At 37.5% G+C, this 21,116-nt stretch overlaps 1 protein-coding gene across 4 annotated transcripts in view; it reads right to left on the bottom strand.

Annotated features, from left to right (window-relative positions):
* Positions 1 to 21,116, bottom strand: part of PDE5A (phosphodiesterase 5A) — a 130,539-nt gene that overhangs the window by 27,264 nt on the left and 82,159 nt on the right. For all 4 annotated transcript variants that reach the window (XM_074154392.1, XM_074154395.1, XM_074154393.1 and 1 more), the window contains 7 exons: positions 20,389 to 20,971; positions 18,454 to 18,543; positions 8,680 to 8,751; positions 7,494 to 7,583; positions 4,959 to 5,096; positions 3,833 to 3,900; positions 1,776 to 1,884 (listed from right to left, as the gene is read on the bottom strand). In XM_074154392.1, the coding sequence (XP_074010493.1) occupies positions 1,776 to 1,884; positions 3,833 to 3,900; positions 4,959 to 5,096; positions 7,494 to 7,583; positions 8,680 to 8,751; positions 18,454 to 18,543; positions 20,389 to 20,967 (1,146 nt within the window). In that variant the 5' untranslated portion in view covers positions 20,968 to 20,971. The remainder of the gene's footprint in view (positions 1 to 1,775; positions 1,885 to 3,832; positions 3,901 to 4,958; positions 5,097 to 7,493; positions 7,584 to 8,679; positions 8,752 to 18,453; positions 18,544 to 20,388; positions 20,972 to 21,116) is intronic.

Here is a 21,116-nt window from a genome sequence, read left to right as displayed (position 1 = left end):
AGATGCATTGAAAACCAAATCTGACTGGGTTGGAGATCAGACCATACTGCTTAATTAAAATGCCTGATCCAGTATTAACAAACAAGAAAGAGATTAAGCAAAACCAGGTTTAAATGCCTTTATGGTGTCTTGTAGATATTTGAACATTGTCTCCACTGCACTAACTTTGTTGGTTCAGGGAAGAACACATATGCATGACTACTGAACCTTAGCATTTGGCTTCTGTATTGTTCTTTTAAGTGGCATGAACCTGAGGCAGGCAATGTCATGGCTCTTCCACAAACGAACCCAAGCTGTTGTTCTGCTTCATGTCACTACCTAGGTAGTTGAGGTCACCAAAGCATTTAGAAAGCACAAAGTTATTTTCATAAGGTGAGTAAGCATGCTGTTGAATATCCTCCAAAGAAAGAGGAAAGCCAGGATTTCCCTGTCAGGGTTCACCAGATTTCAAAACATTTAGCCTACAGCTCTGCCTTGAGACTGCTCCTACACAGTGGTGGAGATGCGGCCACTGTGTGTTGAAACAAATTATCCAAAATTCCTTCTAGCAGTACTATTTTTATGAGTTTCTTTTACACGCATAAGGTGCAAATCATCTGGATTCCAGAGAAAAATGCAAAAGAACTCTAACCCTACTGACAAATTGAAAGGCCTGTTTCAGACAAACAGTTGTTTGGATAACTCTCAAGGTATTAATTTTATTTTAAAATGCCTTCAAATAATCACCTCTTTCTTTATTGATCTAATACAGTATATCCATCCAATTCTGGTTTTACTTCCACTTCTGGGCCCTGTACTGCAAAGTGGTGAGCGCTCAATTCCTGTGTTGCTCAATCCCTCATAGAAACCCACCCCAGAACATTCATGAAACCTTGCACAAAGAAAAAGGGAAGCAACACAGCTCCCCACTGTGAGCCTGCCCCTTCTTTCCACCTACTGGAACAATCACATTGAACACTGTATTTTCTGACATTTTTGTTGTGCATCTCAGAAAAAAGAGTTTGGTTAAAAGCTATCTGCTGATCATAATAACTCCTCTCCCTCTTATTACCCTCTCTCTTAGTCCTTCTAGCCAACAGGCTTAAATATAATAAGAAAATCTTTCAAATTTCTGCATTGACAGGAAAATACAGAATTACAAGTTTGCTTTTTGTTGATGATGACTTTGAAGGCAGCCTGACTGTAATCTGAGTCTTGCTAAGTGACCTTCCCTCCTAACTCTCCACCATCTCCAGTAGTACACCATACCACAAGCTCACACTTGATGAAGTGTGAAGTAAAAGCTTCCAAAGAAGAGCAAAGTTGTTCCCTCTCCAAAACTTGCATCTATAACATTAATCTTTGCCAGAAAAAGAAGGGAAAGGAGAGGATAAAAGGGAAGGAACTTCTGAGAGCCTCCCAAGGCTCAGTAAAATACCAAGGGATTACTGTGAAAACCCCTAACTGTTCTTCACCTAAATATTTTCCATAGATGGTGTTGCATGCTCTCCACATCACATTGACTATTTATTGACAAATTAACATTAGGCTTTTTGAGTAATAGCTGTAGGGATAAATCCCTCCCCTGGCCACCTGGCTCACTGTATGAGTATTGTACCATTTCTTCACTGATAATGAATTTTTTCAAGCAAATGTACCTTCCTTTGTGTTTGCATAATTCTAACTGTGACCATTAAATTAATAGAAATAATAAGGGGAAAACTAAAAACGCTTGAAAGGTAAACAGAAAAACATTTTCCATTTCTGAATTTCAAATCTAAACTTATTTTACTTACTGTCCAGGGAAATCTTCTGTCTTTGCAGACATCTGGGATGTTGAGGGGTTCCATTGTATTCTTGACATACTGAGCATACATATAATTGATTTTGTTTGTATCATAGTCCCTGAAGGATACAACATTATTATTGTTATGTGCATAGTATGAAAATGGATCATTTCATTATGCAAAGCAGGTAATTTTAATATCTTTCCTGTATGAGGAAAGGATATAACCAATAGATATATAATGGAGTTGGGTTCAAATCCTGTATCCTAATCCAGCTGTCATCACAAAACTACAGAGTGGATTTATACGTTCCAACATTTCTTTAATATTCAACAATGTTAACACTGAACACCAAACTTAAGAAGTAACCAAATCAGTACAGTTTATGCAGATGAAGGAGAAAGAATGAACAACTGTGTTTATATTGAAATAAACAGAACTTTTTGAAAACAAACTCCATTCACAAATCTGACACAATTGAAAAATCAATACTGGATGAAATTCACATATTATTTAAACAGAGTGCAGCAGGTAACATTTGTGAATTCTCTGCTTCCAAGTTAATTTCAAATCACAATCAGTTGCATGGGGATTCTGTTACTGCAATAGAACTGTTTATTCCAAATCAGGACAAAAAATACCTTTACAGAATCAATTATTTATTTATATTTATATAATATATATTATAATTATATAATATTTTATATTTTAATTATTATTTCACAAACTTGGTTATAAAAGTCAGTGCCCCACAAGTCTGAAAACTGGTCTGATCTGGGGTTTGATTCAGGGTCCTTGATTACATAGTAAGTTTGAAATTTTATTATGTAAAGTAATACTTCCCATATAATCCATGTCATTATATTTCTGCCATTGCCCAAAATTGTGCTTTTCAAGCATAGCAGAAGTTCTTACTTCAGTGGTTGACTCAGTTCCTGGCATATAATTGTGCCGCCTCATGAACAAGATTCCGATATGCAATTAAATCTCCAAGATTGCTTCCCTATCGGTTATGAGAAATAATTTACTGATGGCCCATGTGAGCAGTAAATTACATTTTGAGTCCATTAACTAGTAACCATGAAAGAGATAATTACCAGGAAGGGTAAATTCTCTTTACCATTCCCATAGTGTAGAAGAGGAAGTAAACAGGAACTTTCTTTTTCACCCTGTGATCTTACTAGCCTGTTGTACCTCTGTACATTGTCTATAATCATAATGCAGCTCAAAAGTTTTTAGTTGCTTAAGCCACATACTTTGGGCATAATTTTCTAATATATGGAATTAATTTTAGTATGTAAAATGCTCACTGCAAAAGAGATCAAAGGCTTACAGAAATCTCCATTTTCTCTCCGCACACTGTATCTGTAGTAGTACATTTTATAACAACTGTCTCACTCTTGACTGAGAAAGGTAGTGGAGACATTAATTTTCAAACTTCAGTACAGAGATTCAGACTAAATTTGGAAACTATTTAATCTGAGTATTTAAATTCAACTATTTCTACATCTTTCCCTTCCTCCCAGTTGAACTTCTTAATGGTTTCTTGAAGATGAATAAAAGTTAGAACTTTAGGATTTTATTCTTGATTTAGTCAGTGAAGTTCTTTGAGTCAGCATCCCTATCTATGAAACAAGAATAATGATTAAAATAATTGATTAAAATCATAAATAGGATTAGTATCTACTAATGTGGGTATGTCTACTCTACAACATAGTCACTATACAGATTGCTTACAGATCAGTTTTAGAGCATCCCACCAACTTAGATTCTTACTCCTCACATTTTGTACATTTCCATAGCATAGCCTTGTGATACAACTACATACTTAGACCTGCCAAAGTGAAGAGATCAGGCCCTACTCTCCTGTTCAGCTCAGTGTGACCTTTTTAAAGCAATAGAGTTTGTCTATGTACATTTCAGTGCAAAACCTGCTCTAGAAAAATAGCAGTAATACATGGTACCCAGTGGAAACAAGGTCTGTTAATTGTGAAACAAAAATATTAAAAGCATAGTTTCTTCAGCATTCTCTTGGGATGAACAAAAGTTTGAACTAATTGTTTTACCTCTTCAGATTTTCAGCTGAATCTTCTAATTCCTCAGATTCCATATGAAACACACTAGAAAATGAATCCTGGAATACCAAGAGGATATTTTAATATATGTGTCTGTAAGATTGTCATAAGTTACAATAGTAGTATTCATGAAAAGCTTGTTGCAGTTATCAAAACATATTCTGTAATAAAGACAAGCGTAAAATGATTTAACTTCATTTCATATCTAGCAGCAAGTGTATAGAGTCCTACCACAAAAATATCTTTTGATACAACTAAATATCATTGAAGTGTCTTGAATCTCTACTGATCGCTCTGAGAAGAAATGCCAGTATTTACAAGCTATGCCAAATTTATCTGTCAGCACAGAATTTCTTTATTTTAACATTCATCCAATTCTGGACCTGCATTGCTTGGACAGGAGAGGACATCAAAACCTTTTAAACATACTGACTGATCTCTGTGTTGCTTTTCATGCAGCTTTTTTTAACAGTTGAGAAGTCTAAATGTAGAGAGAAATTAGATTCTCTCTGTGCTAAAGATTCAATCTGCAGACTGCAAACTAGCAGCTAGAGTTTATCTAACTTGCAAAGACAATGTGAATTTGTGAATACAAAATTAATGTAAATTCCTCTTCTGTATTATTGTGTGCTTTGCTTCAGTGAGGCAGGATCTTGGGACAGACCATGATTCTGTTCAGATACCTTGTTTGGATACTCCCTGCTTAGATATACTCAAGAAATAAAAACTGCCATCAAAACTGCTTCTGCACAGGAAGCAAAGGCCATGTTGTTTTTCTCCAAGCCTTTTACTTTTTTCCATCCTATCTCAGTAGCCAAGAAAATGAGTTATGAAAGAGTTCAACATTCAAGACCTATGCCACAGGAGAGAGCTTAGAGCCGTAGTTTACAACAGGCAATGCAAAATGGCTGCATAAAATGGCAGTCTGGCCTACACAAAGACTGAAGCCTCCCAAGTCAACAGCTGACTTGAGTAGATGCCATAAAAAGAAAAGGCAGAGGTTGAAAAGGCGACTGAACATACAATGGGTTTGAAATACTATGAAGTCAGAATGGAGGGAAGCCCACACTGCTCCCAAGCAATAAGCACTTCTGCCTTAGAGAAGAAACATACTCACAGTACAGTCTTCATCCACTATGAAGATGGTACATCTCTGCACTTGCATGAAGGATATTATAGTGGCAGCTATCTTCTTCAGAATTACTTCCAAAGACTGCTGCTCTTCAAAAATCAGGCTAGCAAGATCGAGAAGCACCTGGGGAAAAGGTCTTTTGTGAAATTTTGACTAATTGAGACTTAAGCAATCATTATCATTACTACTGTCTTTGATTCTTCTCTTCCCTGAATCAAGGAAGTCAACACATGTGTCTGTGACCGAAATTAAGTTTCGGCTCTCACACAGACTGCAAGGTAACAGTAAATAATAGCCAGTTTGACACTTTTCATGGAAGAAATAAATAGCATACTTAGCAGTCTGATGTTTTCAGTCAGAGAGACAGAATAGATTTAGGCATTAGCAGTTCATCAAATGAAACCTGAGAAATCCAGACAACACAGTTATTTGTCCTTAGGAAACCTAATAGTTTCCTAGGGCTTATGTGTGCATTCTAAAAATAGCAATATTTACATTTCTTAACACTGTTGAACACAAGTTTTATCTGTTGTAATTCTAACACTCTAATGAGCTCAATTGGGGAAAACATCATTTAGATACAGTCTGCTGTATTTCAAAGCTGCTGCTGCAGGACTTAGCTGCACAGATGTCCTCCTATTATATTCCTTTTTTTCTCACAAGAAGCATGGCGCCAATTTGAAAAGATTATCCAAATTTGTACCAATTTACAAACACTGATAGTCACTTGGAAACTCAGACGTACCAGAAAATTTTTAAAACAACTGCTGCTTACTTGTTTCTCCAAAACCTTTTCATATTGTATATGGCAGACATATTCACCTGTAAAGGCCACAGCATTAATAACCCATCAGTTAAAAATATGGCTGCAAAATACAGTTAACATTAATCAGAAGGAAATTCAGTTTTCATAGAATCATAGAATGGTTAGAGTTGGAAGGGACCTTAAAGATCATCAAGTTCCAACTCCCCTGCCATGGGCAGAGACACCTCCCACTAGACCAGGTTGCTAAAAGCCGCATCCAGCCTGGTCTTGAACACTTCCAGGGCTGGGGCATCCACTTCTCTGGGCAACCTGTTCCAGTGTCTCACCACCCTCACAGTAAAGAATTTCTTCCTGATATCTAATCTAAATCTTCCCTCTTTCAGTTTAAAACCATTACCACTCATCCTATTGCTACACTCCCTGATAACGAGCCCCTCCCCATCTCTCCTGTAGGCCCCCTTTAGGTACTGGAAGGGGCTATAAGGTCTCCCTGGAGCATTCTCTTCTCCAGGCTGAACAACCCCAGCTCTCTCAGCCTGTCTTCACAGGAGAGGTGCTCCAGCCCTCTGATCATTTTCGTGGTCCTCCTCTGGGCCCATTCCAACAGGTCCATGTCCTTCCTGTGTTGAGGACTCCAGAGTGGATGCAGAACTCCATGTGGGATCTCACAAGAGCAGAGTCGAGGGGCAGGATCACCTCCCTCAACCTGCTGGCCATGCTTCTTTTAATGTGGCCCAGGATGCGGTTGGCTTTCTGGGCTGCCAGCGCACATTGCCGGCTCATGCCGAGCTTCTCATCCATCAACAACCCCAAGTCCTTCTCCTCAGGGCTGCTCGCAATCCGTTCTCTGCCCAACTTGTATTTCTGCTTGGGATTGCTGTAACTCGTGTACAGGACCTTGCACTTGGCTTGGCTGAACTTCATGATGTTTGTACGAGCCCAAGTCTCAAGCCTGTCAAGGTCCCTCCCTCCCTTCCCTCCAGCGTGTCAACCATGCCGCACAGCTTGGTGTCGTCAGCCAACTTGCTGAGGTGCACTCTATCCCACTGTCCATGTCACCGACAAAGTTGTTAAACAGCACCAGTCCCAGTACCAACCCCTGAGGAACACCACTCGTCACTGGCTTCCACTTGGACATTGAGCTGTTGACCACAACCCTTTGAGTGCGGCCATACAGCCAGTTCCTTATCCACCGAGTGGTCCATCCATCAAATTTTGACTTTCCAATTTTGAGACCAGGATGTCATGTGGGACACTGTCAAACGCTTTGCATAAGTCCAGGTAGATCTAATTATTACTGGACTTGTATGGATCCATCTGACCATTACTGAAAATACGGTTAGTGACTGTTTATAGTTGTAGTACTTTAAAAGAGCAATCTCTATAACCTCTACAATTCTGCAGGGATAATTCTATCTGAAATTTCTGGAGTATGTACACCTCTGGTTGTATAATATATACAGTGAGCCACAGGATAACTTCAGGCAGTATTGAGTACATTGACAAAGAATGAATTTTCTGACATGTAGCTTTACCTTCTTCCCCTACATGGTCCACTTCGCAGCCTAAGCTGGAATGTGCCCAGATACTTCCCAGTACAGTTAGTTAGAGCTTTATCAGAGATACGCAGCATTCAATCAGAGCAATTAAAAATAGCCAAGGAATAACAACCATATGAGAAATATCAGGAGTAGGCATTGATTACTAATTACACCGTAATTTCTGTGTTCTTGCGATAAACCTGTTGACCATACCTGATTACGCCTGTTCTCAAGCAAAGATGTCTCATACAATTGAGCGTTGTGAAGAACAATTCCACAAAATGCCAAATACGCTGCAAAATCCTGAGGACAAATGAACATCAACACCTCATGAAGATAATGTCTCACAGCATCTTAATTCTATTCAAAGATAAGGTACTGCAACTTCTTATTCTCACTTTGGAGTATTAGTTAATATTTTAAAGTTATTTTTGGCAACCACACATTCAGGGTGTTTTTTTTTTTTTTTTCAGTTACTCATGATTTGTTATTTCCTCAAGAATCTTCTCCCTTTTTTAAACTAACAATCTTCACAGTTTGCCCTGGTAAAAGTAGAATTGATGTAAGAAGCAGCTCAGAGGAATCAACTCATTTTGCAGCAATGCATATTTTATCTAGAAAAACTGAGTGCAAACAATCAGCCTCTCTTTTTTGGGGGAATTCAATCCCTTGGAAAGTGGAAATAAAATCTGCTAACATAGCAAAACCACAATTTTTTTTCCCTTTCAGAATGGGATTAATTCTGATATCCTGCAAATACTCAATATGCATATTGTTTTAAAGGGGAACTTTTCAAAGGGAAAGGATGAATTCTGATTTTTTATTGCTGAGGGTTAAGTCAGCTTCTTCAGTCTGAGTGCAGCCTGTTTTTTGATATACCGATCTGATTGTGAAGTCTGGAAATGTTTGGAAAGCAACTGCAGTGTGAGAATTAGGAATCAAGGTGCTTGCTATCTGCTCTACTGATTATCTCATATATTGTTCACAATTTTCCTAAGGCCTTTTCTCGTCCTGCAATTGTTATATTGAGAAGTGATAAAATATTTAAAAAAGAATCACTACACAAATTTCTGTATTCAAAATATGTTTGTTGGGGATGCCAGGAGAGTCAGAACCAATTAATAAAAAATGATATCTATTAAAAGTTATGAAACTGTATTAGAGTAAGCCTGTGCTTGACAGATATATGAGAGATACCATGCTGATCCAGAAATTAAAGTATCTCACATCCACATTTCTCATGGCCTCAGAAAAAAGAAATTTGCAGTATTACCAGGAATTTTTACTTTTTCAGAGGCATTTAATTTTTAATAACTTTAATCCTTATCAGCATGAAAAATAATAACATATCCATCCCCCATTCCCCTATGAAAATAGAAGAGACATAAATGCCTTATACCTTTTCATCTTGTTCAGTGAAAGTGCCACCAATTCCAGATTTCTTATTGATTGCTTGAGCCACACCAACCACCTAGTGTATTCAAAATGCAGTAATTAGATAATTTTTAGGAGTCTGTCATTGGATTCTATTTCTAGACATATTTACGGAAGACAATAAATGATCACTACAGGTATTCATTTGGTTGACCTTTGGGTAACAGAAGATATTTAAGCCTGTTTTTTCCTAATTCATTCCTATTACAAATAGCTGAGCATGAAGCTGAAACATAAAAAAAAAATAAGTAGCATGAGTCCTAGATGCTCTTATGAAGAGGGGTTGATTTAATCCAAAATTGAGTCTATAAATTGGAACAATCATTTCCCAGAAAGACAACAACGGTTTATGCTTCTGCCATCATAAGCCAGACCACGCAACAACTCCCTCTAAAGTTCATCTGCCTATTTGTGTAGAAAATACCCTTTCTGCTAGCTCTGACAAAATTTCCAAAACATACCCTTCCTTAGTAGATCTAGAATTTGGTTACAGTGATCTTTTTGCATTTTGTATCTCTCTGACCCGATTAATTTTCATCTGCTGAAAAATAGTATACAAAGGTTGTGTTCCTTCCAGATGCAAGTTTGTTACTCAACCTTAGTACATTTTTAAAGGTAGGCTTTTACTAAGACCACACCAAACCAGCGCTGAGAAGAGAGATTTTGCTACGCTTCAGCTGATAGTTAGACTATCCTTCTTACCAAGATATGTTGATATCTCGCATTTTTAATTATTTTCCCTGTGCAGCAACTCAGAAGGTAGGGAAGAATCCTGGTTTACAGATAAAGAAGCTAAGCAAAGGATAAAAAGTCATTCACAGATCCTGCAGGACACCAAAGAAGCAAACCCATATGCCCTGATCAACATTAAAGGCTTTCCATTTAGTTCTTTCTTCTCTGGTAACTTGGATCTGTTTTTCAGAGCCCAAGGAAAACAAGAGAATTTAAAGAGACCTTCATACAAGTCAGTACGAAGAGAAAGTGAGCGTTGTTAAAAAGATTAATTCACTGGGATGGTATTTCTGTAGATTCCTCACTGAGGTTATTCAAGATGTGTACTGGCAGTGACCATTCTGTCCTGTAAACTAGTTTAAACTTCTTCCGGATTCTGCGCTTACGCTTGTAGCTCCATGCTTCAGCTCGTCTGAGTCATAAATTAACCACATAATTTCACAACACACTAAAATTGGAAGGCTTTCAGAAGGAGAGACAGGTAAATTTCTGTTGAGGTACTTCTGACTTTCACTGTCGATAAGGTGAAGATGAGAGGTTTTCTAACTCAAATATTTCGTCATTCCATTAAAAAAAGGTTATTTATTATTATACTACACATTACTAAAGCACACTCCTGTTCTCTATTACATCAAATCATTACTATAATAAATGTTTCTCTCTGATGCATAAACATTTCCTAGATTATAGGATTTCAAGGCCTTAGCCTTTCCCTAATATAACTCAATCTTTCCACTCCTTTTGAGACTGCAAATTATTATTAATCTGACTTTAGGCTTAAAAGAATTGGAGAAAGTATAGTTTCTTTGATTTGTGAAGTAAAAAAAATTAATATTCTGACTGTTAGTGAGTAATCACAGGTTTCTGTAATTGATATCAAGAGTGGCAGCTATAAGGTGGTTGAACCCAATGCTATTTATCAGGGTGGAGGAGAAAGGTACCAAAGTAGATGACCTTCTGAGGAGGTGCCAAGTGGAGGGTGGGGACAATTATGTCTGAGCCATTACTTATATTGGTACCCAGCAATGAAGCCCAAGGTTTATGGTATCAAGCTGAATCGCCACTAGCAGCACCTGGAAGGGATTTAGGTTAAGGCAGAGCTGAAAGAGGAGTAGTGCCAGAGCAAGAGGGAGGTTGGAAACTGGGAGAGCTGGAAGACACTCACTAAGACTCTGCACATGCTTATAATTAGACCTTCCATCTATTTAACTGGCTGGATCTCATCTTCTGCTAAACTCAAAAAATCTATTGTGCAGTAAACTCAAAGGCTAGAATCTGCTAGCATAGATGAAGGCCACCTTGCTGAGTACAATAACATGAAAGAGTACATGGTAAGAAGCCATAAAGTATATGCAAAGCTTTTGATTCTTTTCAGATTTTTTGGCATACTTAAAACAAATGATTGACAAAGCTGCAAAGAACTTCCTTTGTTTGAGATCCAGGTAGTGTAAGACCAGTGCAAGGTGTTAATGATGGTATTTTTTTTTCATCTTGCTTTTTTGGGATAAACAATATCAGAAGAAAACTGTGTGGCGTGCGTATTAAAAAAGTTGAATTTAACTGTTAATCATTAAATTTATAATTGCTAAACTGATGGAAGGCATACAGTTTCATTTTTGTAATGGAAAAGAAGACAATTTACTATCTCTCTGCCTAGCCTTCCCAAAATACTGATGTTACAAATAAGGTCATTGTTCTGCAGCATGAATCACTGCCAACTGTGGGCTCAAAAATGTCTGTCTGAAGTAAAGCTTAACTGTCAGCTCCATTCCATACAACCCAGTTTTTCCCACAGTCAACTTCTCATTTACTTCAGTGCAGAATATTTCTTATCCGGTGAACTCTCTTGCTGTAGTAAGAATGTACAACTAGCCTTATATACTTCTATAACAGACTTTGAATAGTAAGCAAATCCTTTAACTAGTCAATATGCTTTTATGTTAACCTACATGTGCAGAGATTAATGGTTAGTCCTTTTCTCATACAGTCTTCTGTGGGTATTTATTTAATTTTATTTTTTTCAGTTTTGATCCAGCATGAGCTAAGACAACTTTAATGAGGTCAGAGGCTTTTTAAGGCATCCAGAAGGTGAGTACTTTCATCTTGTGTAAACATATCCCCTCCATGAAAGGAAAGTCTGTGGTGCTTAAAAAAAGCTATAAGAAACCAGTAAGAGGACCATATTAATATACCAAAAAAGACTATTTAAGCACCCTTTATTAGCACTTCAGGTTTCTGACACACTAACAAAGGCATGTGTTCCAGGAGAAATGGTCATTTTTAGATCTTTCCTAAGGCCTTTCAATTAAAAAGGTTTTAACTGAAGAGGGAGAGAGTAAATGAGGAGAATAAACCTGCTGAAAAATCATGGTTGTCTTGATGACGATAAAAATTTTGTGCAGATGCAAACCTTTTTCTTTTCTGGTAGTTGTTTCAGTGGCATTTAAGTTTTTAAAGACAACTTTGTAATATGTGCCATTTTTTCATACAAAATAAACAGTTTTAAAAATGAAACCAGTTGAAATTCTGGCCTCATTTATATCAGTACAAATTGCAGTGAACTTCCCTAAATTCTGTAGAATGTGGTGTAGAGACAGTAATGAGAAAAACCTCAGATGGATATTATTTAGCCATTGGAGTCTTGCCTGCAACCAGGTAATTAGGAGGAGATGTAGGAAACTCAAGAGGACCTGTTCCTGTTACTAAAGTAATTATGTAACTAGGACAAAACTCAATCATGTGGTAGCATTTTAGGCCATGAAGAACATATGCCTGCGTTTTAGAGAATACTAAGCACAGTATGAAACACAAATCCTCATTTTTAAAACTTACTATAAACAAATCTGAAATAACAATAGGCCTGATCTGTGATCTCCAGCTAGGAGTTATGTTTGCACCAGCACAAAAAAAAAAAAGAATCAAAGATGACTAACTGCTCTGAGCTCAGCTACACAGAAAACTTATTCAAATAACAGGTACATGAAAAGTGTGAAATCTTTGTGGCAATAAAAAAGACATATCTGAGATAAAGCTAATTCTCTGTAAAGCTTGGAGAATATCATTAAAAAATGACAGTCCACTCAAACACTTGCTCATGGAAGCACTGTTCCAGTCGAACAAAAAGGTGGTTTTTAAGTTACTTAGGTGCAATATTTTATGTGTCTTTAATTCTCAAACAGGCAGGCACCAAGTGAACTTTTTGAAAGTTGAGTCCTGTAGCAATAAAGCGACAATATATAGGTTTGATTTCTTGTTGTTCTCCTCCTATGCTTACAGAATTACCCTGTATATTTCTTGGTCACCCAAGACAAAACCAGTAGGAAAGGGGCTGGTTAAAAACAGCTATGAGAGGGAATGACCACTAGAAAAGCTTAAGGTAGTACTCTGGACTGAAGAAAACCAAGACCAGGGAGAAGAAAGACTGAAGTAATTAGTATCTGCTTTTACTTTGATACCTGTGAGCTTATGGCCTAATTACTAAGTAATCAGTGAGCTCTTAAGTGCTACAAACTGGTTTCCATTAACTTTACCCCAGTCTGACTAGGTAGATGGGACTATAGAACAAGGAACATCTATAGTAGTCATGCAGTTCCTAACAAGAGCCTTCATCCAGGTTTGCTGTACTGAAAGCACATAAGGGGTGGGCAGAAAGGAAGAAGCTGTATGTAAAGTAGTGTAGTGGTCTAGCTTTCTTTAAAGTCAGTTGGAAAATTTCCCCTTGGATCAGAAACCAAGTATTTTGCTATTTTCCATTCAGATCACATAAAATAGACATACACCATTAAGACAAAAAGCAGTTTTGATGATGGAATTGTTCTCTTACTTTCAGTCCCAAAAAGGGGGTATAAAAAAACCCTTCAACAATTACTGAGTCAATATCCATACTTGTTTTACCACATCTGAACACAGCCTTCCTAATTGAATTCTTGCTGGCAACACAGGTAATCTTCCAGTACTGCTACTTTTTCTGTAATCTTTCTTCTCAATCTATACCAGTTATCCCATTTAATAAAGCCTGATCCACATTACAAGGAGAGATTTCTTGTAATTATCAGAGCTTTATTTTTACTATTTTCTTGGCAATAGCTGACTCCTGCCTCTAAAAGTAGCAGGCTACCTAGAGTATTTCCCAGTAGTTGATGACTTTAGTGCCGATGACTGTGCTCTGACTGTTATCTGGATTGTTTCATGCTGCAATTTTTGCGCATTAAGATTACGGGCCTAACTGTGAAAGCTGTTCCAGCTCTGCAGGCAGCTAGTGCCCTGTTTAGTTGGTTCTTACTTCAGCTGACTTAAAAATACAATTAATATCATTTTGCTTCCCAAGAAGATACATTTTTATTCACTTGGCTGGCATCTGAAGAAAAATTACATTAATTTTTTATTTTTAAATTATTTTTTATTTTAAACTCAACTTTTATCTCATTTTAAAGGTGGGAACACAGCCACCTGAGAAGACAGACTAAGTGGTTTTAACCTTACTTTGCTCTTCTGGACTTGTAGAGGTTTGATTCAGGCTTATAAAATTATCCTGCAAGGACAGAACTGTATTTACAGGCTTTCATTTTTAATCAACAAAACTTTCACATCCTCTTCTATCACTGATGCCAGCAGTAGCGTGCATGATTTCCAGCAGTCTAGCTACAATAACATACGTCTCAGCATTAGCTGAAAATCCAACCAAGATGCATATTACTGATCTCCATAATCCTGCAGCAAGACTGCTACTGGAACTTGAGTTAGTTTGTTTAAAATTAGCTTGGCTAGATCTACACTATACTGCAGTGACTGTGATGTATTATAGCTGAAGTGTTCACTGTGGGAGAAAATAACTTAGCTGGCTAACAGTAATATGCCTGGTCACATCCTATACAACAAAAATCAACAGGCTGCTGTAAGTAGAGTAGCACCCCTGATTTGCTGGGAAGAGCTTCCCAGTGACAGGAGACAGGGCAAAGTAAACAAAAAACTAAACAATTGGAGTGAGCATTGCCAGAATAAAAGATTTCCCTAGCCAATTAGGAGGAAGTTCAACCTTACATACTCAGAGCCTGGGAGACAGGTCTCAGTTAATTCAGCTAAAAGTTCCCGTATGAGAAAATTCTACAGCTTTTAGTAGAAATTAAACTGAAATAGAATTTTATGGAAATCATCTTGCACAGCTGAAAGAAAAAAAAAGCAGAAATAACAGAAAATGATGTAATTTCTGTAGATGTCCTATGGCAGCTGTGATGACTCTGATGTGCATCAGAGACCATCCATTCTACAGATATTCCAAACCAGTCAGAAAGCTGTACTGAGTCTTGTATCAGCTCTGGGTAACTCTGCAAGTTGGTTTAAGATAAGGACCTATTCAGTTCTGTCAAATTTTGTAAAAATGTCTATTTACAAATGTCTACAAAACCAGATGGAGAAATTCGAGGTGATAATTATTTGCAACTTCTGTAGTTCTGTTTCTGGGTCTCTGAATCCAAGACGAAAAGAAATCAGAAGAAAGTGACACTGTATTCACTGACTTTATTAAAGCAGCTCTAGAAAGCAAATCAGTACCATTTGAAGCTTCTGAAAAATTAAAGGTTTAAGGACACATCAGGAATGAAAAGCTGCTTTTTGAGATACACTATGCTGAACTGCCACAACCTTAGGTCTTGTGCCAGTAGTGGTAAAACCCTGATTTCTGTGTAAGCACTGTAGCACTGAAACTGTTAGCATGAATAGCTCAAGCTAAAGCCTATGGCCAGCAATACCAGTTTCCTCTTGCAAAAGAAATAACCATGGTGACTCTGTGGTACAAGCTGGCTAATACTAACTTTTCATTAGTGGCTTTTGTACTACAGAGGGTATAATTCCAGTCTGTTTTGAAGGTTTTGATGTGTTCTCTGATATACATCGATAATCCAAGTAGCAAGTCTTACTGATGTCTAGATAACTGTATACAGTTATCTGCTCTTACAGAAGAATCACCAGAAGAGAATATCTTTCAGGATCAAAATGGAATCTTTGCTGTGGTTTCACATTCACCTTATGACAAATTTAAATACAGGAATAGATGTTATAATGATTTGACTTAGAACCATTTCATTTTTCTTTTTAAGTAGAACACAATTCACATTACCCAAGGCCTGCCTTCCTTCTTGTTTTCTTCAGCAGTGATAACCAGCAAATGATACAGCTTTGCATGCCAGAAAGCACCATGTGGCAATACGTTTGTCATATGATGGGATGGAAAGAATTTCTGTTTCCTTATTAGAGATTGTGAAGCGGGGGTTTACAGATATCAGAACTTTGTTCAAAGCCCCTGAAGTCAGATGCAAAGCTCAGTCAGTTTGCATTTGTAATTTTTCATGGGAAAATGAGAACTCCTCATAAAGCCAGCACTATACAAGCCTCTATGAGCTGATCAGCAGAAGTTTCTACGTCTGAAATGCAATGTTTCTGTGGCATTTCTGTCTGCAAGCATAGGTTGAGTAGGGGATTGAGAAAAGTTCTTTTACTATTAAGTGCACACAATTCCATTCTTCATGTGCATCTGTACAGAAGTCCTCTTATTGCACTGCTTTTTTCTCATTCTTACTAGTTCCTGTGTCCTTTTTATGAGCTCTTCAGTGAATCAAACTGTTTTCTTCTTTTCATCTACGGAATTTCTTACTAGCTGTTATTTTTAAATGAGACTTTGGTTTCTCACATGCCTCATGGAAATATAGGCAAATGTGAAAAACATCTACTGGAAAAATCTCCATACTTCAGATGGCCCAGAGGACTTAATAATCAGCATGAGATTTTCTTCCTCTCAATCACTGACTCTTTTGTTTTAAAAAAATAGTACTAATACTAAACAAACAAACAGAAAACTCCAGTTCCTTCTCTTTCTCAGTGTTTATTTTTGGATGTCTTCCGGAACTGTCTTTTGACTGTGGTTGCTGACATCCTGGGCTGAGGCAGCATTCACTAGCCTCAATATTATTAGAGGGGCTTTTGGAATTTTTTTTATGTAATTTTTTGTTGTTTTTTTTTTTTTTTTTTTTTTAACAGGGAGGAGCCAGTATTCTGGTTTTGTTGTTTTGGGTTTTTTTTTAAACAGAAAAAGCAGCAGAATGCAAATGGCAAATTAAGGACTGATTCACTGGCTCCAACATCTCTCCAGAAACATGTCAGCCATGTGTAACGGTGAGAGGGAAAAAAACCTTCTGGTAGAGACTTTAAAATCAGAAAAAAGTAAAAAGTGCCATCCTTTCCTATAAGAAATCGCATAGTTTAGCCCCTTCAAATTACTGCATATGAGTAGAGTGCAACACTCTCTTCAAACTTCAGGTTGGCTGAACTTTTCAAAATAAACAAATTCCTGCTTCATTTCCACTGGCTGATGCACTTCGGAGTAGAAAACTAGCTGAAGATACGGCCAATTGCAGGTTTATTCATCCTGTAAGTCATGGTGTATTGGACCAACAGACTTATTCCTTCCCCCACCTACTGTCAGGACTCGGTAAGAAGTAAGCACTTTAACTCTCCCTGGCCAGCAAGATTTCGTAATTCATTTCTGATCCCAATTACATAGACCATAGCATTTTTTCCATTCAACAAAAAGAAAATGGGATGGCTTGGGTGAAATTTAAAGCCTTGCATCAGCCTGACATGGACCACTGGTCCCTGACAGCTCTCCATACAACATCTGCTTTGCTCATCAGCTGGCCCAGGGCCAGCAGTGGCTGCTGCCGGTTAGAAAGGGGAAGACTTTTAAGCGGGAGTAGGAGTAGGAGAGGATGAAGTGCTGTCCTTGGAAGAACTGAAAAAAATGTTTTAAACCGAAATTAGCAGTAGCTGAAGAAAGGAAATCCTGGTTGCTTATCTAGGTCAGCTAGAGTAAGATTCAACAAACAAGTTAAATCAAAAGTTTAATCAGTTTATTTAATGAAAAAAAGGTTCAGTGCAGGAAGAGTCAAGGTGACACATTCCATAAGAGGAGTAAAAGGTGAAAGAACAAGGAAAAGAAGGTATGCTGTCTTCACACCAATCCTGGCAGCTTTTCTTTTTGGAGTTAGAGATTTCTGGAAGCAAACTATAAGTACTCAGAAAAATAAAGGAATTACAGGAGAGAAAATCTCCATCTTAAAGCTCTGACACACTCTATAGAGAGCCTTACACTTTGTGAGTATTCTAAGAACCCGTGATGCGGCTGAAGGCTACTACATTTAGGATCAAAAAACCACCAAACTTACTTTACTTACTCCCTAAGTAAAACAATGGACTTCACTATTTCTATTCATTGGCTTTCATTGCCTCTACTGAATTCACTCTTCAACTATTCAGTGCAAGAAGACATCGTTAGTCCATAATAAGAATTCTCCCTACTGCAGTAGCATCAGTCAGGAAGAGAGAACTGTGAGAAATAGCATGGACAGAAAATACGTACAAGAGTTCAATGAGCAGATTCACATTGTTTTAAATTAGGAGTGATTTAAGTTTTTCGACTTGTGGATGACTTTTCTGAATTACATTGACACCCTGTGTTTTTTCAGTGCCTGATGTTAAGCACTTAACGTGTTTCTTAATTTATTACTTATGAGCTGAGTTACTAGAATGTAAAAAACAGCCTTTTAGGCAATGCTAAAACCCAATTTGTTTCCTCTGAAGAAAATAACGTAGATACAAGCTGAACTGCAGTACAGTAACTCTGTAATCAGCAATCTGAGTGTCCACTGAGATAGACCAATTAGTGTGCAGAGAACTTTAATGCTGACAGATACTTGGTACAGGAAGCAGGAACAGCACTTCTAGAGTTAAATACATATATTCTGCTTCTACATCTGGGATTAAACTCTTCTTGACAATACCATTTGGCTTGCATTACTGAGCTAGATAAGATAAAGTCCAAGCAAACATCAGAAGTCTTTTTTTAAAAAGAGGTGGTTTTATACTGTAAGATAATGACTGCTAGCTAATGGAAGGTTAAAATATTAGCATATCTGGAAACGGTATTACATGAAACTATCCCAATACTGCAACTTACCTCTTCCCTATGGTTCTTTATCGGCATACAGAGAATACTCTGAGTCTTATACCCTGTGATCTGGTCAACTTCTGCATTGAATCTTGGATCCTGATACAAGAAAAATATACAATTATTTGACTACTTGCCTAAAGACCAGTTCTTTTTCTTCCCAGGTTTAAAGGTTAAGAAACTTACAATATTTGACTTAACTATTACCTAGGATAACAAGGGTTCCATTACCAGGTAATAATTATATAAAGTTGTTAACATCAGTGTGTTAAAACAACAACAAAAAAGCATTTATGGGGAACATGAGTGCCTGTGGATAAATACAACTGCCAGAAAGAACATAAAACCCCCAAACCCCAGGAGAAGCCTTTCTTGAGCCCACACCATCATTGTAATAAATACATAAATGGACTGACCATCCCCCATATAGCTTTTACTATCAAGAAGAAATTATAGAAATATACTAAAAGACACGTGTCCTCAGAGGAACAAAGTTTCATGAATGTGGTTAGTGGTTTTGCTTTTACCAGAGATTGCTTGTTTCATTTTTTCAGATGAGTGTTGTTATAAAACTCTGATTTTTTTTTTTAAAATCTTACTAAAATGAATCAGACTATTTTTAAAGGCTGCTGTTCTTTCTCTAGTAATTGATTGAGCATGATGGACCCAATTCAAGAGTGAACTTTTAAACTATAAGGACAGATGATGTCCCACTGAAAACATGTACTTAGCAAATGTTTAGACAGTTTCTGAGGCAGCAAACAAGTGTTTGTTGAAAATGAAACCACACTTTTTTGCTTCTGAAAAAAAAAATCTACTTAGTAATGTTAACTAATTCCGTAAACGTGCTCATATTGACCAAGAGATGATCAATCAGAAACCATAATTTTCAGCTCTGTATGCCTGTATTGATTAGTTAATCAATTAAGTAATTCGTTAAAATTTCCATCATCCCTAAATTCAAAGCACAAAATCAGCATATCCAGAGAGCCTGGAATGAAGAGATGTTAAGCTGAGATGTAAGAGATGTCTCTCCCAGTGCTGGATTCTCTTCATTTTTATATCTGGCCTTGTATTAAATAACTCAAATCACAGAGTATCATTTCATTTGTGAGACCTCGATACAGTTCAAAGCCTCATACCATTCTTGTTCATTCAGCTCCTACTCTTTGTGCCTCGGGTATAATAAAATTCTCCAAAATATTTTTAGTCATAGGACCCCAGTTTTGCAGACAATTATATTCACAATTTAATTCATTTTGGTGCAGAAGTATCTTACATCCTTATACCACCAGAAATGTAAACATTTAAGTATCCATTTGCAAGGAACTGGTGTGCACATCACTGGTTAAGACGCGACTGATACCTGACTGCTAACATCAAACTTGTGTAATTTATTTTGATGTTAGCATTCCTCTAGCATTAGTTGTAGCTACGTGTTTCTGTATATGCCTGTAACCATAACACATATATTACAGAATCATAGAATTGTCTAGGTTGGAAGGGACCTGTCAGATTATTAAGTCCAACCGTCAACCTAATACTGACAAAAACCGTCACTAAACCATATTGTTAAGCGCTATGTCTACCTGTCTTTTAAATACCTCCAGGAATGGTACCTTAACCACTCCCCTGGGCAGCCTGTTCCAATGCTTGATAACCCTTTCACTGTAAAAAATTTTCCTAATATCTAATCTAAACCTCCCCTGGTGCAACTTGAGGCCATTTCCTCTCATCCTATCGCTTGTTATTTGGGAGAAGAGACCGACTCCCGTCTCTCTACAACCTTTCAGGTACCAAAACCATGGAGACAGGTTTGCATCTTGACTGGTTTAAATCAATATAGCTCCAAATACATATAGTAAAATGGCAATATCATAACAACTGATACTATGGCTTTTTCTTTTTTCAAGAATTGCTCAAGATAAATTTTCTTGGGTTTACCTCATACGCATTCTTGATGTTCAGAGGCTGGCCTATAGCTGCTACGTGACCCACAATGCCCTTGTTCCACTCCAGGCGAATGCAGTTGTTGGAAGCTTCTTCCAAGGTGGAGCCTTCTGCCACATCAAAGAGCCTGCTTACAAGAAACTTCTCATTAGAGCTATCCTCACAGACCAAAAACAGGGAATAGCGATCAGCTGCTATGAGCTCATGGATATGTAGGAAAATTTTATGGCAAAGCGCTGTGACGTCTAAGTGACTAGAAATATCTTTCACAAGTTCTAATAGTCTTGAGCACTGATCCCCTGCACTGGTCTCAATCCTTGGAGATTGCAGAGGCATCTGTTCCTTCTTTTCAGAGCCAGAGAGGAAGCTCACTGCTCCTACTGAGTCCTTGACAAAAATAGGCCTTAAGGGTCTGTCAAATTCAGAAGCAGAGATTTTCCTCGCTGGTGTCCCAGAGTTGGTGGTCTCAGCACAGGCAGGCTGGTGACAAGCACAGGATTCACTGTGAGACTTGGTTCCCTCCTTGCAGACTGGGATGGTGTGAACTCTCTCAGCAAACCATGCATTAACCATTTCTCTGTAAAATAAAAATACAGTGAATGATGCAAGTTAAAAATCCTCAGGAAATAATACATATTTGAAGAGGACACCACAAAGAGGATAACTTTAAACCTTTTCATACAGTGGACGTGAGTGCACCTTTAGTGCTCCTCTGTATGAAT

Source organism: Numenius arquata, chromosome 10, assembly GCF_964106895.1.
Source record: "Numenius arquata chromosome 10, bNumArq3.hap1.1, whole genome shotgun sequence".
NCBI classification, from domain to species: Eukaryota; Metazoa; Chordata; class Aves; order Charadriiformes; family Scolopacidae; genus Numenius; species Numenius arquata.
Note: the sequence above shows the minus strand (reverse complement) of the source record. Positions and strands in the feature narration are given on the sequence as shown.